This window comes from Tenrec ecaudatus, chromosome 10 (genome assembly GCF_050624435.1).
Source record: "Tenrec ecaudatus isolate mTenEca1 chromosome 10, mTenEca1.hap1, whole genome shotgun sequence".
Lineage (NCBI taxonomy): Eukaryota > Metazoa > Chordata > Mammalia > Afrosoricida > Tenrecidae > Tenrec > Tenrec ecaudatus.
The window spans coordinates 73,296,473-73,312,160 of record NC_134539.1 but is presented as its reverse complement, the minus strand read 5'-3'; the positions used below and the strand labels follow the sequence as shown (position 1 = coordinate 73,312,160).

Here is a 15,688-nt window from a genome sequence, read left to right as displayed (position 1 = left end):
TTCTTAGTATCGACCTGGATTTCTGACCCCACAGGCGCTTCCAGCACGGATCAATGATCGATTCTACCTTTTGAAGCGGACCTAAGGAAAGGGCGTTGAGTTGCTCTCCCAGCTCAGATGAGTGAAAGGCAGCCCTTGCCCTACTATAGGGTGTGCAGTTACGGCTGCTTCTTATAAAACTGCAGGAGCAGGATGGTTAGCCCCATGGGGGCTAAATGAGGGCTCAGATCGTTAAGGTCTATTGTGCCAACCTGGCTGATAAACACATGTGGGATTAACTGAAGTGCAGAGAGATAAAGGGCTTGGTGAGCCTCGCCTTTCTAGTTCTCGGGTCTCTTGCTTTTTGATGGTCTGGCCAGGGTGCAGCTGCCTTAGCCAGTTCCCTGCTTCAGCTGGCAAGACCCCTTCCTGCGAAACACCCCTGAGGAGAAACCACATGAACCTACCCTGATGCAGCCCTAGGTGCTGGAGCAGCCGTGTGGAGACCCCTGCCAGCGCTGAGATGCTTACATGCTCACTGATTTGGTTTTCCTCTTGCAGTCGGCATCATTGCGTGTTTTGTGAGATTGAGGAGGACTTTGTAGATCAATGTCAAACATATGGGCTAATGTTGGACTTATGGACTTGGACAGCACTGGGTTGGGATGCTTTCTTAATGTACGCTTACCCTTTATATCAAACTCTCTTATTTACATAGGAGTTTCTGTGGATTTGTTTCTCTAATCTACCCGGACTAACACAAGGGCATTTCATGGAGCCTGTGGAGAAAGCTGACGGAAGAGCCAGCACCTGGGCCAATGTCCCAGGGTGGCATTTCCCCTGAAGGCTTCCCACATTCCTAACAGGATGTGGGACTGGCCCCTGGCCAGCTCCAGACTCTTGAAAACCTGCTCCATTTCCACCTCATTTGTAACTGCTTGCTGAAATCCTTCCCAGGAGGAAGAGAAACCTGGAGATTCCAGACCTAAGTGTACCTGGCTTCTTTGTTTTTTAACTGTCTGATGCTGAAGCGTGAACAACTGATCCAATGCTGCCCTCTTGCTGGGGACCATGCCATCTCCTACCCGAATGCTTTCCAACCTTGCCTTCAGCAGGTGAGTGATGCTGACTTGCTCCAGAAAGAGGAGGTGGAAGATGACCCCTCTGACCCCTGAGGGTCTCCACATGCAAGTAGAATGAACACCCACTTAGAATAACTGTTCCTTATTCCTGGGCTGATGAAACAACCTGGGGCCACCAGAAAATGCAGAATTAAAAAAAAAATCAAACTCCACCTTGCGACCATTCTTCTACTCCAAGCTTTCATTTTAAGTGGAATTGCTTTAAATTCTTCAAGGGAATGGAGGCAGGGCAGAAAGAATCGTAGCAAGGTAGTCAGGCAAAGGTTGGTAATCTTGATTTATTTTGAATAGACTGTGACACCCAAGCTAGTGATGTAATAAAATGTTCTATATGCTTCAAAAATGGAAAATAAAAAATCAGCAGGGGCAGCAATAGCTTTTGGCAGCTCTTCCCGGGGAAGTATACTTTGGTTGACATCATGGGCGACATCCGGGCATGTCTTTTGTGAAGAGAGAAGGGTGGATCACCAGAACTGGAAACTAAATACTTACTCAAACTTTAACGATGTACAAACCCACTGCAACGGATCTATTCCAACTCATGGTGATCTTATAGGACAGAAGAGACCTGCCTCTGTGTGTTTCCAAGACTGTTAATCTTATGGGAGCAGTCTCATCTTCCTTCTGTGGGGCAGTTGCTGGGTTTGAACCTCTGACCTTGTGGTTAGCTGCTCAATGTGTAACCCCACTATGCCATCAAAACAAACAAAACAAATTCACTGCCATAGATTCAATTCTGGCTCAAAGGGATTCTCTAAGACAGGGTAGAACTGCCCCTGTGATTTTCCAAGATTGTAACTCTTCATGGAAGTAGAAAGCCTTGTCTTTCCCCCAAGGAGCAGATTGATAGTTTCAAACTGCTGACCTTGCAGGTCATAGCCCCAAACTGTAGAGGCCACTGGCAGGAAGGGTTCCGAACGATTTCCTCCAAAAAGGTCACAGGCCCTTCACATGTAAGTAAAATGAACACCCAAACCAAACCCACACTGCCTTCAAGAAGTTTCCAACTCATGGGGACCCTACAAAACAGAGCAGAACGGCTCCGTAGGGCTTCCTAGGCTGTAATCTCCATGGCTGGTGCTGTGGGTTTAGGCATTGGGTTGCTAATCCTATGGTTGGTGATTCAAACCCACCAGTCTTCCTTTGGGAGGAAAATGAGACCGTCTGCTCCCAAAAAGATTGACAGTCTCGAAAACTATATGGTCTTTATGAGCCTATATAGGATTGCTAGGGATTGGCTAGATGGCAGTATGTCAGCTTTGGTTTGGGGTTTCATCTTTATATGACTAGATCGCAGAGCAGGTGGGAGATCTGAGCCAACAGCCTTACAGTGAATTGTCAAGTGCTTAACCACCGCACCACCAGGGCTCCTGTTCATAAAGACTCCATCCTTGGAAACCGCATAAGCGGTTCTACCCCATCCTATTGGCTCAATATGAGATGAAATCACCCTATGGCAATGGGTTTGGTTCTTTGGATTTAAGCATGGGTAAGGGGTCATGGGGGCACAATGGGTAAGCAGGGTGGCTAACTGAAATGCAGACACGTGGGAGCCACCAGCTACTCGTGTGGATTTCAGCCTGGGAAACCCTCAGGGAACACAGCATAAACGAAAACTCCTTTTGCCGAACCTGTGGTGGGCACTGAGCCACTAACTGCAAGGTCAGACCACCAACTTCTCCACAGGAGAAAGACGAGGCTTTCCGCTCCCACAAAGACTTGCTGTTGTGGAAACCCAAAGGGGCAGTTCTACCCTGTCCTGGAGGGATGCCTGGAATAGGAGTCAATTCGATGGCAGTGCGTTTCGATTTAGTCTTTGAAAGGCTTTCAGATCTTTATGGTCGGAACCTGTCTACCCAGCTGCAACAGAAGAACCCGATTGTAATAGTCCTGGTCTTCCTCTGCCAGAATCCTTTCCACAAAGTCTCGGCTCGTTACGTTTGGGTTTGATTAGATTTGCCCTCATTGCGCCTTTCAGTCGGTTCTGACCCAAAGCCACCCTACTCTACATGAGAAACCCCTGGCGGCTCCACACCGCCCCTGCCACTGGGTCGATCCATCTCCTTGGCCTTCCTGTTTTGCGGTCCACCCTGTACCTCAGCAAGCTTGACGTCCTTTCTCCAGGACAAATTCTCAGGCCCCATCCCACATCTTCTGAAGCAGAAACTCTGGGAGGGCGTCCCGGAGTCCATTTCCTACACCCTCCAGGTACAATTGGGAGAACCACTGCTTCAGGGCCAAAGGTGGTGCCCAGCACTCAGCACCCGCTTCCCTCCCTTGCATTTCACGCCAGGAAACTCATGATGCTCGCGTGTCTGAGGCTTTCTGGGCAAACATTCCCAGCGTCCCCACATGCACGACCCAGCATGCACGACCCGCACAGACTTACGTCCCCATCTGCCGGTCTCTGGTCGTCGCAGTCCCTGGTGGGGCTGATGTCCTGGCGCATGACCCAGATGGGCTCTTTGGGCTCGTCGGGCGTGTAAGGCGAACGGATGGTCCTGGTCTTCACCTCCTCGATGGCCTCCTTGATGTCCTTGATGGCCAGCGAGATGACATCCCTCTTCTCCTTGCTGTACCGCGGCCCTGCCTCGCCGCTGCCCGCAGGGCCCACCGCCCGCGGCGCCTGCAGGCCGGGGCTGTCGGGGCGGCCACCGGCCGGGCTCGGCGCGCGCTCCAGGTCCTGCTCGGCCTCGGGCATGTCCTCGGCCGTTCGGTCGAGGCTGTGCGAGCTCATGCTCTGCTTGACCTCGGCCACGATCTGGTCGATGTCCTCCTCCTGCTCGTAGCTGTCCATGCGCGGGTAGGGCGCGAACTCGGCCTCCTTCTCGGGGCTGTCCGACTCGCCGTCCGAGCGCTCGTCGTAGTGGTGCAGCCGCGCGCCCAGCGCCTCCTGGCGGTACGCGGCCGCCTCGTCGCGCTCGGCCTCGAACAGCCGCAGGCCTGCGCGCGCATCCGGCTCGGGCGCGTCGCCGATCTCCTCGTACACGTGCTCCTGCAGGCCGCCGTAGTCGGCGTACGGCTCCGCGTACGGCTCGTCGTCGCCGCCGCCGCCGCGGCGGAAGAGGCGGTGCGTGTAGACGTAGCCCGAGTAGGCCACGCTCACGGCCTCGTCGTCGTCGGGCTCCAGCGCGGGCAAGTGCAGGCGGCTGGGGGGCGCGCGGCGCTGCGCGGCCTCGGCGTGCTCGGCCTCCGCCTGCTCCGTGTACTCCTCGGCCTCCGGCCGGTACTGCACGGCGTACGCGCTCTCGTCCTCCGGCTCCGGCGCGCGCTCGCCGCCGCCGTCGTCGCCGTCGCCGTCGCGGGCCGCGGCCAGCACGTCGCCCTCGGCCGTGTCCGTGTGGTTGTGGAAGCCGCTCTCCGTGCTGGCCGAGCGCGCCAGGCTCTCGCCGCGCTCCTCGTCCTCCGGCGGCCGCCGCTGCGCGCGAACGCCCTGGAAGGCGTGCCCGCGCGGGTGCCCAGCCACATGCTGCTGCTGCTGTGGCTGCTCCTCTTCCACCTCGGGGTGCTCCAGGTCGGCCTCCACAGACTCGTTCACCTCCCCGCCTGCGGCCTCGTCGGTCACCTCCACCTCCGCGGAGCCCTCCAGGTGGTTCATGGTGGGCGTTGGCGACCGCTGCGACAGAGGCTGAGGCTGCTGGCTCACTGCGCTGCGCTCATGGTGCTCGGCGGGGCTGGAAAAGAAAACAGGGAGAGGGGCCGTTAGCGGTCACCGTGCCATTAGGCTCTGGGTACCGAGATGAGCAGCAGAGCGGCTGCGGGTTGATCCCTTTGGGATCTGGTGCATTAAAACATGATTGCGAATCGGAGCTCCGGCGGACAGCGCCCTTCAGAGCAAGCGTCATCATTTGTAATTCCGTACCCACCGGTTTAATTGTGTATTGGCCTGCCCCTGCCCCAGCAGGCAGCCAGGAACACCCATGCCCTTCACCTTCCACTTCTGATGCGCGTGAATCAACAGGATTACTGGCATGAATGGACCAATTGACACATTTTTTTTCCATCTGCTAAAAGATAAATCTCACCGTTTAAACTAGCTAACTACGTCAGAAGCAATTCTTAATATAAATACATTTCCAGGGGGCGAGGGGGGGGGGGAGTCCTGAAATGTTTTGAAGTCATTGCTGTCACTACAAATACGCAGCCATGTGAGTGGACCGTCAGTCACATGCCCAAGGCCTGACTTTGTTCCCCGCCCGCTCCAAGCAAAATGGCTTAATTTTCTGGATCTCCACGATCAGACTGGACTCAAGAACGGATATTATGCAAAAAAGAAAAAAAAACGCTCTACAATCAAACATATTTGGGAACTATGGACTCGGTTGATTTTTCATTGTGATTCTTAAAGGGTGATAGAGAATGCTGGAGCTCTCAAACTTGTTTAACCAGGAAACGTCCCCATCTGCACCCCAGGCTGGTGTTCGGTGGAAAACTCTCCAGGAAACACTGCTTAGCTAATTGCCGATACTACCTTCATACACCTTGAAAAGCACGGCTATTAGGGTAAGGACCAAGGTGCAACTGACCCAAGTCAATGGTCTTTTCAGTCGCCTCGTACGTATGTGAGAGTTGGTCCTGGAATAAGGAAGACTGAAGAATCGATGCACTTAAATGATGGTATGGCCAGCCTGTGTGACCACGAGGTGTAGAAGGGACCAGGTATTAGATATCAAAGAACAAAATATCAGTAAAATCTGTGTATAAGCAAATGTAGTGAAGAAAGCTGCTGGGACCCGGCTATCAAAAGATACAATGTTTGGGGTCTTAAAGACTTGAAGATAAGCAAGCAGCCATCTAGCTGAGAAGCAACAAAGTCCACATGGAAGAAGCACACCAGCCTGTGTGATCACAAGGTGTTAAAAGGGATCAGGTATCAGGCATCAAAGAACCAAAAATCCTATCATTGTAAATGAGGGTGAGTGCAGAGTGGAGACCCAAAGCCCATCTGTAGGCAACTAGACACCCCCTTACAGAGTAGTCTCAGAGAGGAGATGAGCCAGTCAGGATGCAGGGTAGCAATGATGAAACATAACTTTCCTCTAGTTCTTAAATGCTTCCTCCCCCCACTATCATGATCCCAATTCTACCTTCCAAATCTGACTAGACCAGAGGATGTACATTAGTACAGATTGGAACTAGAAATACAGGGAATCCAGTACAGATGACCCCTTCTGGACCACTGGTGAGCGTGGTGATACCTGGAGGGGGGGAGGGAAGGTGGGGTAGAAAGGGGGAACCAATTATAAGGATCTACATACAACCTTCTCCCTGGGGGATGGACACAAGAAAAGTGGGTGAAGGGAGATGCCAGGCAGTGTAATATATGACAATTTATAAATTATCAAGGGTTCAGAACAGGAGGGGGGAGCAGGTAGAGAGGGGGAAAATGAGCTGATATTAAGAGCTCAAGTAGAAAGCATATGTTCTGAGAATGATGGCAGCAAATGTACAAATGTGCTTGACCCAATGGATGTATGTATGGATTGTGATAATAATTGAATGAGCCCCCAATAAAATGATTAAGAAATAAAATGAAATAAGTTGTGGTGTGGGCAAAGAATATTGAAAGCGTCATGAACTGCCAAAAGAACAAACAAGTCTATCTTAGAAGAAGTACAGCCAGAAGAAGTACAGCCAGAATGCTTCTTAGAAGTTAGGATGGTGAAGCTTTGCCTCGTACTTTGGACATGGAATCAGGAGAGACCAGTCCCTGGAGAAGGACCTCGTGCTTGGCAAAGTTAGAAGGGCAGCGAAAAAGAGGAATGCCCTGGAAGAGTTGGATTGAAACTGGATGCAACCATGGGCTCAAACATAAGACCAGCTGTGAGGTTGGTGCAGCCCCGGCACTGTTTTGTGCTGCTGTACGTAAGGTGGTTATGCGTCAAAACTGACAACCGTACCTAACAGCAATAACATCTTGATCGAAAAGTCTATGATTCTGTGAATTACCATTGTATGAATTACCACTACCCATCTGTCAGTTTGTCATCTGCCTAGGCTTCTGTGTTGCTGTAATCCTGGAAGCGACATCACTGGTATTTCAAATAGAAGTGGCTCATGCCTGGTGGGCAGACTAAGACCTTAGAAAGAAATGTCTGATGGTCCACTTCTGATGTCACTGAAATATCCATGCTTTACCACAGAATGTTGTGTGATGGAGTGCTGGAAGATGAGCCCCCTAAGTTGGAAAAAGGAAAAACCAAACTCACTGCCATGGAATTGATGCTGACAGTTTTGAACTGCTGACCTTGCAGATCATAGCCCAGTGCATAACCTCCATGCCACAGGGTCTCAAGTTGAGAACCACTCAGAACACAGTGGATAAAACAATGAACTTGACAATGGGGCAGGACTAAGCAAGGTTTCTTCTGTTGCACACAGCAACTTGAGTCAGCTGACTCTATGACAGCCAATGAATTAGTAACCATGAGTTACTCTTGATTTAATAGTACAGCTAGAACTGAATAATGGAGCTAATTTTAAAAATCATGGGTAGTTCTCTTTACTTATTTCCAGGGAAACTAGAAGCCAGAAAGATTTCATCTCAACCTCTCTCATTTTTCTTATCAAAAAGTGGCAGGTCTGGAACAGAACTCACTCCCTGGGCTCAGTTTTCAGACACACAGATCTATACGAGAAACATTAACAGTGCTTTCGTGACTGTTCGCCTCAGAATAATCCTCAGCCACATGAGATCAAAAGGGCAGCATTTACCCAAGCGCAGAGATCAGAGGGTCTGGAAAGGAGGAGGAATGGAAGCCAGAAGCACAGGAAGGAAGTGGGATATGTGATGGGCTATGGAGGGCATTGCAGTGGATGGGTTGGAACAAAACGAGTCTGAGTTGTTGAATGTAAAACTGATGGTCTGCTTTGTAAACTTGCACTCAATTCACCATAAAAAACTTTTAGAACATGATTTTCTAGCATCATCTGTGTACCCACTGGCATCTAGTCAATTCGGACTCCTGGCAAGATTATAGGACCAAGTAGAACTGCTCCACAGGATCCCGTGCACTGCAAGTCCTTATGGGAACAGACACCTTCATCTTTCTCTCACAGAGGCGAGTGGGTCCAAATTGCCAGATTAACCACCCCAGGTTTCACCTGCTCCACCACCAAGACTCTTAGTTTGTGTCCAGTCTATTAAAAAAAAAGACATTAAAATTGTAAAGAACAACAAGAACAAAAGGGTGGTACCCTGTGATTTCCACACCTGTGGGAAATGGGTCCATAATTCATGTGGACTTTTCTTTCTGTGCTCTTTGGAGAGTCCGTCTTAGAAATAGAAAGAGGGGAGACAAAGTGAGTTCTTCAATGTAATAGCAGAAAGCTCCAAGACCAGGGACATCTGATTGGCCAAGATTGGGATGCTAATATTACATTCTACTCTTAACTTCCTGCCCAAACCACCGCAATTTCCCTCAAGCACTCTGATGGTCCCCGGAGTAAAGAAAGCCATTTTGGAACTCCCAGTTCCCCCGTTTATGTATTTTTAATGATTAATTGATGCAGTCACCTCTTATTGACCTTCATCAGAAGAAAACATTCATCACAGTTGAAACATTTACTTCCTTGCTTGTATCAATCCGGACTCACAAGTTTGTGCCAGCCTCCCTTGAAAGGGTGTGGCCTCCCTCCCTCTCACTAATCCTAGTAACTGTGGACTCAACATGAGAAAGACACTTCTGGGGGAGCTCAGACCTCCAACATTTTAGTTCACTGGGCCTAACCTTTGACCCACCCAGGAATGCCTGTGATCGTGTTTGGAACTCAATAACCATTGTACAAAACACCGCAAGGACCCACATCTGCTTCTATGTGCAGAAAAGGTCAAAACAGTGACATCAGAGAAAACGGCTCTTTTTCCTTGTAGCTTGAGAAAGCTGGATTGATAAATATATCAACAACCAAAAATTAGCTTATCTGTCCTGTGAATGGTCCCCATCATATTGATGCAAAGGGAGCGTGATTTCCATGTATGTGCATCCCTTCCCCCAACTGATGACTGTGTCCACTCTCTTCAATGACTGCCATCATCCTCACTGCCGCAGCGCTTGCCTACATCTACTGTGCCTAGACAATTGCTTCCCGGACTCTAAATTCAACCCCCTGCCAGTACAATGATCATTCCCAAATACAAAACTGAATCCCAGAGCCCTGCAGGTCAAATGTTTACCTAACTATAACTGCATATACTATATAACTAGCATTTAGTGCTAAACCCCAGTGGAGCAAAGGTTAAGAACTTGGCTAGTCACCGAGAGGTTGATGGTTCAAACCTACATTGGAGCTCTGTGGGAGAAGGACTTGCAGACCTGCTTCCATAAATCTGAAGGCAAGAGACCCCTGAAGGGAGCAGTCCTATTCTGTCCCATGGGGTCAATAAGAGTTTGAATCAACTTGATGCCACTCATGGAATCCCAGGGTGGCTCAAATGGTTAAGCACTTAACTAATAGCCAAAAGGTTGGCTATTCAAACCCATCGGGAGCTGCCTTAGAAGACACACAGGCCTACCTATCTGCTTCTGAAAGGGCATGGCCTTGAAAGCCCAAGGAAGCAAGCAGTTCTACATTGTACACATGGGCTCAACGGCAAATAATACACATGTACTCACTACTAATACACACATACTCCGTACTATATATCGTCACTACTAATAACACACAGTACTGTATGTGTCACAACAACACACATACTCAGTACCATATGTACTTGCTACTAACAACACACATACTCCACACTACATCTAGCTACACACATACTCAGTACTATAGATAGTCACTACTAACAACACAGTACTGTCACAACAACACACTCAGTACTATCTATACTCACTACTAACAACAGCACACATAATACTACATATTGCCACTACTAGCAACAACACACATACTCAGTACTACATATGTTCACTACTAATAACACACACATACTCAGTACTGTATATTGCCACCTAGCAACAACACACATACTCAGTACTCTATATCACCACTACGAATAGCAACACATATACTCAGGACTATAATCACTACTAATAACGAAGCATATGCTGAGTACTATATGTTCTCACTACTATGGCATAATGAGTCTGCATCGACTCGATAGTGAGTTTGAGTCTTTTGGTTTTCTGATATCGTGGTGACAGCAAGGTCATCAGTTCGAAACCACCTGCCACTTCTTGGGAGAAAGATGAGATTGTCTGCTCCCATAAAGAGTTACAGTCTCAGCAACCGCAGGGGCAATTCTAGCCTGTCCTACAGGGTCATTGTGATGGCAGCGAGTACTCATTCCATACAATCACTCGCAAGGCTGTGATAAAAATGTGGTTACGCTCAGCCCTTTTACAGAGGAGGAAGCAGAGGCACGGCGAGGGTAGGCAATTAATTGCCTGCACCCGGAAGTCACGTGGCCACACTGCACCCTGTGGTCTAACACGCTAAACTCCTGCCCTGCCCCTAACTGCTCTTCCCAGAATGCTTTTCACCTACAGCCTTTCTTTGGTGACCCTTTCTTCCTCTTTCTCTGATTGAGTTTGTACTTAGGGAGTGTGTAGTATGTGCCCAGGTGTCCATAGGGGCAGGGTTAGAGGGTAAGGGGCGAGCTGCAATCGGCTGAAGAAACTTGTTGTCCCCTATACGTAAAATTGGGATGGCCTAGAAGACAGCAGGAGGCAGTCTGCTGCTCAGGAGCACGCACATAGCAAAGGGCTGGAAAAAGCTAGCAAAGGCAGGGGAGACCACAGCCACATTATACTGAGAAATAGAACATTTCACTACGCCACAGTTGCATCCAAGCACTGCCTAATGTTGGCAGAGGCTGCTGCTGGCTCGGGACTAATAGAAAGAGAGGCTGTAAATTAGGTTGGGTTGATCTTTTAAGTAGTCCTTAATGAGAATCTCCGAGGGCCTGTCCTTTTTAACACACTCAGAAACAGATTCAGAAGAAGGATCAGATTGAAGACAAATGTAATGTTTTGTTTTTTTTTTAGAAAAAAAGAACAAAAGGAATCGGAGCCAGGTGTTAACAGTCATCACAGAGGCTAAGGGGCCCATCGCACTGGGAGCTCCATCCATGTTCGGCTTGAGCCTGTAGTTCTTTTGTAGGGTCCAGGAATTGGTGATATGTTCTTGAACGGAGTCCATTTGGCTGACCGAGAAACAGGACTCTCCCTTGAGCTTGGCACAAACTCTGCCTTGGGCCACTGCTAGCATGTTTAGACCCTGCAGAGGCTGCACAGCACTGCACTAGGGAATTGATCTGGGCCTGCGCTGTGATGAATGAAATGGGTGGCCTGGCTCGTGAAAAGGTATGGGCAGAGAGAGACTGGATAGTCACTACGCCCACAGTGGCTGAACTGAACCTTGGTTTTGAGGCCTGGCAACAGAGTTAGGACTCTGTTGTACAGGGGTGCACATGCCTGGAAGGGGTAGGTCCGTTTCAGAACACCAGCCCATAGCAGAAGCCCCGCTGGAAAGCCAGCCAATGGTGGTAGGTCAGCTATTAGCCAAATTAAAAACAAAAAAACGAAACCTAGCTCCTCTTTCTACTTTGTCCCCGGAGTAGCTGAGTCCCCTTTGGTGAACCCACCCAGGTCCTTCTCTCAAGAAACTCACTTGTTCGTTCAAAGCGTTTCTCTGACTCTGGGCTGTCCCTGGGCTGGATTATGTCTTGTGAGCAGTTTGAGAATCGAGAGGGGAAGGGCTCCAAACCTGAGCATCCTCCTGGTGGCACACAGGAGAGGGCGCGGGGTTTGAGTCAGACATATGCAGGTCTGTGGAAACGGGTGGTGTGCGAATGAAGGTGGGCAGAGGAGGGAAAGGTGCAAGCAGCAAGAAGGAGTAGGGGGAAAGTACAGGATTAACCCCCTTTGGGAAGGAGGAGCCTAAACAATATGGCTCCACCCATGTCAACAATTTTGCATTTTTGTGATATTTAAGAAGTGCAATGGCCTCACGCGGACTTGGTGGGGCTGCCTGTCTTCCCTCACTAGGGCTGGAAGTAAAGTTCTATTTCTTGCACTCTTGTTAGGTGCCATCTAGTCGGTTCTGACCCTTAGCGACCTTATGCACAACAGAACAAAACACTGCACGGTCCTGCACTGTCTTCACAATGACTCCTATGCCTAAGCCCATTGTTGCAGCCATGGTGTCCATCCATCTCTTTGAGGGCCGTCCTCTTTTTCACTGCCCTTCCATTTTACCAAACATGAGGTCCTCCAGAGTCTGATCTCTCCTGACAACATGCCCAAAGTATGTAGCAGTCTTGCCATCCTTGTCTCTAAGGAGCACTCTGTCCTTACTTCTTCCAAGACAGATCAGTTTGGGCTTTTAGCAGGCAGGTATGGTGCTCTCATTGTTCTTCTCTAGCACTGCACTTTCTCCACGAGAGAAAGACAAGACTTTGTACCCCCGTAGCATTACAGGCTCAGAAACACACAGAGGCAGTTCTACACTGTTCTATGTGTCACTATGAGCACATCACAGTAATATATCTACCTGCCTGCACACCACATCTAATCTACCTATCTGCACACATACTACTTCTGACATCATGAAATCCAGTACCAAGCCCCCAGGGAGTGCCTGTGACTTCGACACTGTGGCCATGCAGTAATTTCCATAGCAACGAGCTGGTAGTTGCCAAATAGGATTATACCCTGGATGCTGTATTCACACACACACACACACACACACACACACACACACACACACAATCCTGCATAGGTTGGGAGGTTAATGGTTATTATTTAAAAAGAAGAAGAACCCTCCAGAGAAAATGGAGGAAACACAAGATGAGCATCCCCAGCTCTCTCTCCAACCCTATGAAAATGTGTTCCTTTCAAGAGCTAAATCAATTATGAAACACCTAATAGGGACTCCGAAGGGCATCAGGAGTTCCACTCAATCCTTTTGAACATCTATTTACAAGAGTAACATATAAGAGACAGGGGAAAAATAATAACCAAACGTTCATTAATCCTTAATTGTCTTTGATTCTTTTGGAAATGAGATTTAGTGGTTCTGGGGACCAAGATGGGTTCACAATGGCACTTCTCTCTAAAAGTATTTCCATTTTAGACAACACCCCCTTCCCTCACCCCCCCACCTCCCACCCCCAGTCAGAGAAACTCTCCTGACACAGACGTCTTGCTTCAATAAAACATTGTTTTTAAGTGTTGCCTGATGCTGCTGGGAAGGAAGTATCGGTAGGTGGCTTCAGAGTAAAATGAATTCCTCAACCCAAGGAGTGTTGCCAGAGGCCAGATACTAATTTGGTTGGGGAACTGGGGGGCTTGATGGCTGTACCTCAGCGCTGATCTATGACTCCTTCCTGGGTCCAACTTAGATGAAGCCACAATATGGACCAAACGGCTTCAATTTCCCCCTGCAGAGCTATGCTGTCCCCTCCCCACCTTGCTTGGAAGCCTGCTTTGATTTTCATTTGGCCAATGGGAAGCTTTGGTGAGATATAAGTAAGTGGGCCAAGATTGAGGTAGGGCATTTATTCTCTCAGTTCTTGTCCTACGTGATCACTTGTCTGAAGGTCATAGCCCTGACCTTTAGGGGATGACTCTCTCCAGACCTCCAAACCCCAAACCAAACTCATTATAAATTGTCAATTTAGATTCATAGTGATCCTGTAGGATAGGGTTGAACTGCCTCTGTAAGTTTCCAAGACTGCAATTCTTTATAGGAATAAAAAGTTCCATCTTTCACCCATGGAGCTGGTTAGTGGTTTCGAACTGTTGACCTTGCAGTTAGCAGTCTAATGCATACCTGTTGCTAAATAAGAGTTTCAGGGTTGGATTGGAGAAAGGACCCTTGATGGGTGCAGTTAAGGGCTCGGCCACTAACCAAAGGATCAGCCACTTGACACACCAGCCATTCCTGTGGAGAGACCACTTGGTGATCATCCATAAAGATGACAGCTTAGAAAACCCTAGAGGGCTACTTTGTCCTATAGGAGCATCATGGGTCAGAATCAACTCAACAGAACACAATAAGGGGTAGAAAACATGCACTTCAGCTACTTTCAGTCCTTTTGGAAACACAGCTAAGTGTGAATGAATCCACCACAGAATCATGTGTTGCGTCTAAGGAGCCACGTGCTGTGCTTTACATCCAAGAGCTCCAATGGGAATTCCCATCCCCATCGCTACCTTGATGATGAAATCAAGACTCAGAGCTCAGGTCACTTGTCCAAGGTCACACCGAGCTGGAAGGGGTTGGGTGGACCTGGGTAGCTCTCACTGCCCACGTTCTTCCTCGGACATTACACTGAGCCCTAAAGGGATGCGAATGATTGCTTTTAAGCTGACATCCAAATCGAAGTGTAAACCCTTTAGAATCGTCACCTGGGCCGGCTCCAAACACATCCCTCCCCCACTCCATCTCTGTTGGGCCTGCTTTCAAAGTTCATTTCGAGGTTTTGAAGATACCACCAAGCCGCTTTCAGCACTCAATCTTTAGTTAGGTTTTATTAATTTTTAAATCTCATAGAGCAACATCTAGATTTATCATCCCCATTATTTATTAAGTTTTAGGGATCATTGGCATGTGAAGTTCTCCAAATATCACACCTTCCCCTGAAGGGTGAAGATGCTTGACAGGTGTGAAGCCACAATATGGGCCAGAGTTTAAGAGACTCTGATGCAAAGCTCTGAAGTCAATTCCAAAAGAGGATTTAAAAGAAAAAAATTGCTTTGGTCAGCAGCCATATTTTCAACACAAGCCTTTATCCTACCCAGTATCTGCTTTGTAGGGGACAGAACTGTTTGGCTGAGTACTATGAATTGGTTCAACTTCTAGTGAGCCTACAGAACAGAACAGAGCTGCCCTTGTGGGTTTCTGAGATAGTCAGTGTTATGGGAGGAGAAAGCCTCATCTTTCTCCCTCAGAGGCTGGTGGTTTTGAGGTGCGGACCTTGTGTTGGTAGGCCAGTGCATAAGTCCCTAGACCGCCAGGGCTCCTCACTTTTCACAGAATTGTTACAAAACCAGTCTTGTTGGTTTGCTGCCATCCTGAAATGCATGTGATGGTAGCCGACACTAAACTGGCAGGAGCATTCATCAATGCACTTGGGTAAATCAGTAGTCCCAACTGCAAAGCGTGGACCACAACCCAGCCTTTGATTAAAGAGGAGATCCTGAGGTTATGCAGGCTTCGTGATGGCCTGGTTCTTTGCCTAGCCCTCTGAGTTCGTTAGTTTATTGTGCCAACCTGGCCTATAAACATGTGTGGGGTTAATTGAAGGGTGGAGGGAAAAATGGCTCGGTGAGCCTCACCTTTCTAGTTCTCGGGTCTCATGCTTTGTGATGGTTGGACGAGGGTGCAGCTTTTTTGGGGGCATTATGATTTGAATAAAATATATCAAAAACACTTCAGGCTACTGTGGAGGCTGGGAGGTGAGCGGTATTCAGGGGATTCATAAGAGACTAAAAGTTTGTCTAAATTTCAGATAAGATCAAGTGCGTCTCCATAAGCCATCATTTATTGAGGGTTAAACAAACTTGGGCTTTTACTTATTTTTCCCTGCTGTGTTATCACACTCTCTCCTTTTACATGCT

General features: G+C 48.6%; 1 protein-coding gene across 2 annotated transcripts in view; it reads right to left on the bottom strand.

Moving 5' to 3' along the window:
* The window catches only part of APBA1 (amyloid beta precursor protein binding family A member 1), a 265,113-nt gene that overhangs the window by 76,676 nt on the left and 172,749 nt on the right, over nucleotides 1-15,688 (bottom strand). For both annotated transcript variants that reach the window (XM_075560557.1, XM_075560558.1), the window contains exon 2: nucleotides 3,511-4,795. In XM_075560557.1, the coding sequence (XP_075416672.1) occupies nucleotides 3,511-4,719 (1,209 nt within the window). In that variant the 5' untranslated portion in view covers nucleotides 4,720-4,795. The remainder of the gene's footprint in view (nucleotides 1-3,510; nucleotides 4,796-15,688) is intronic.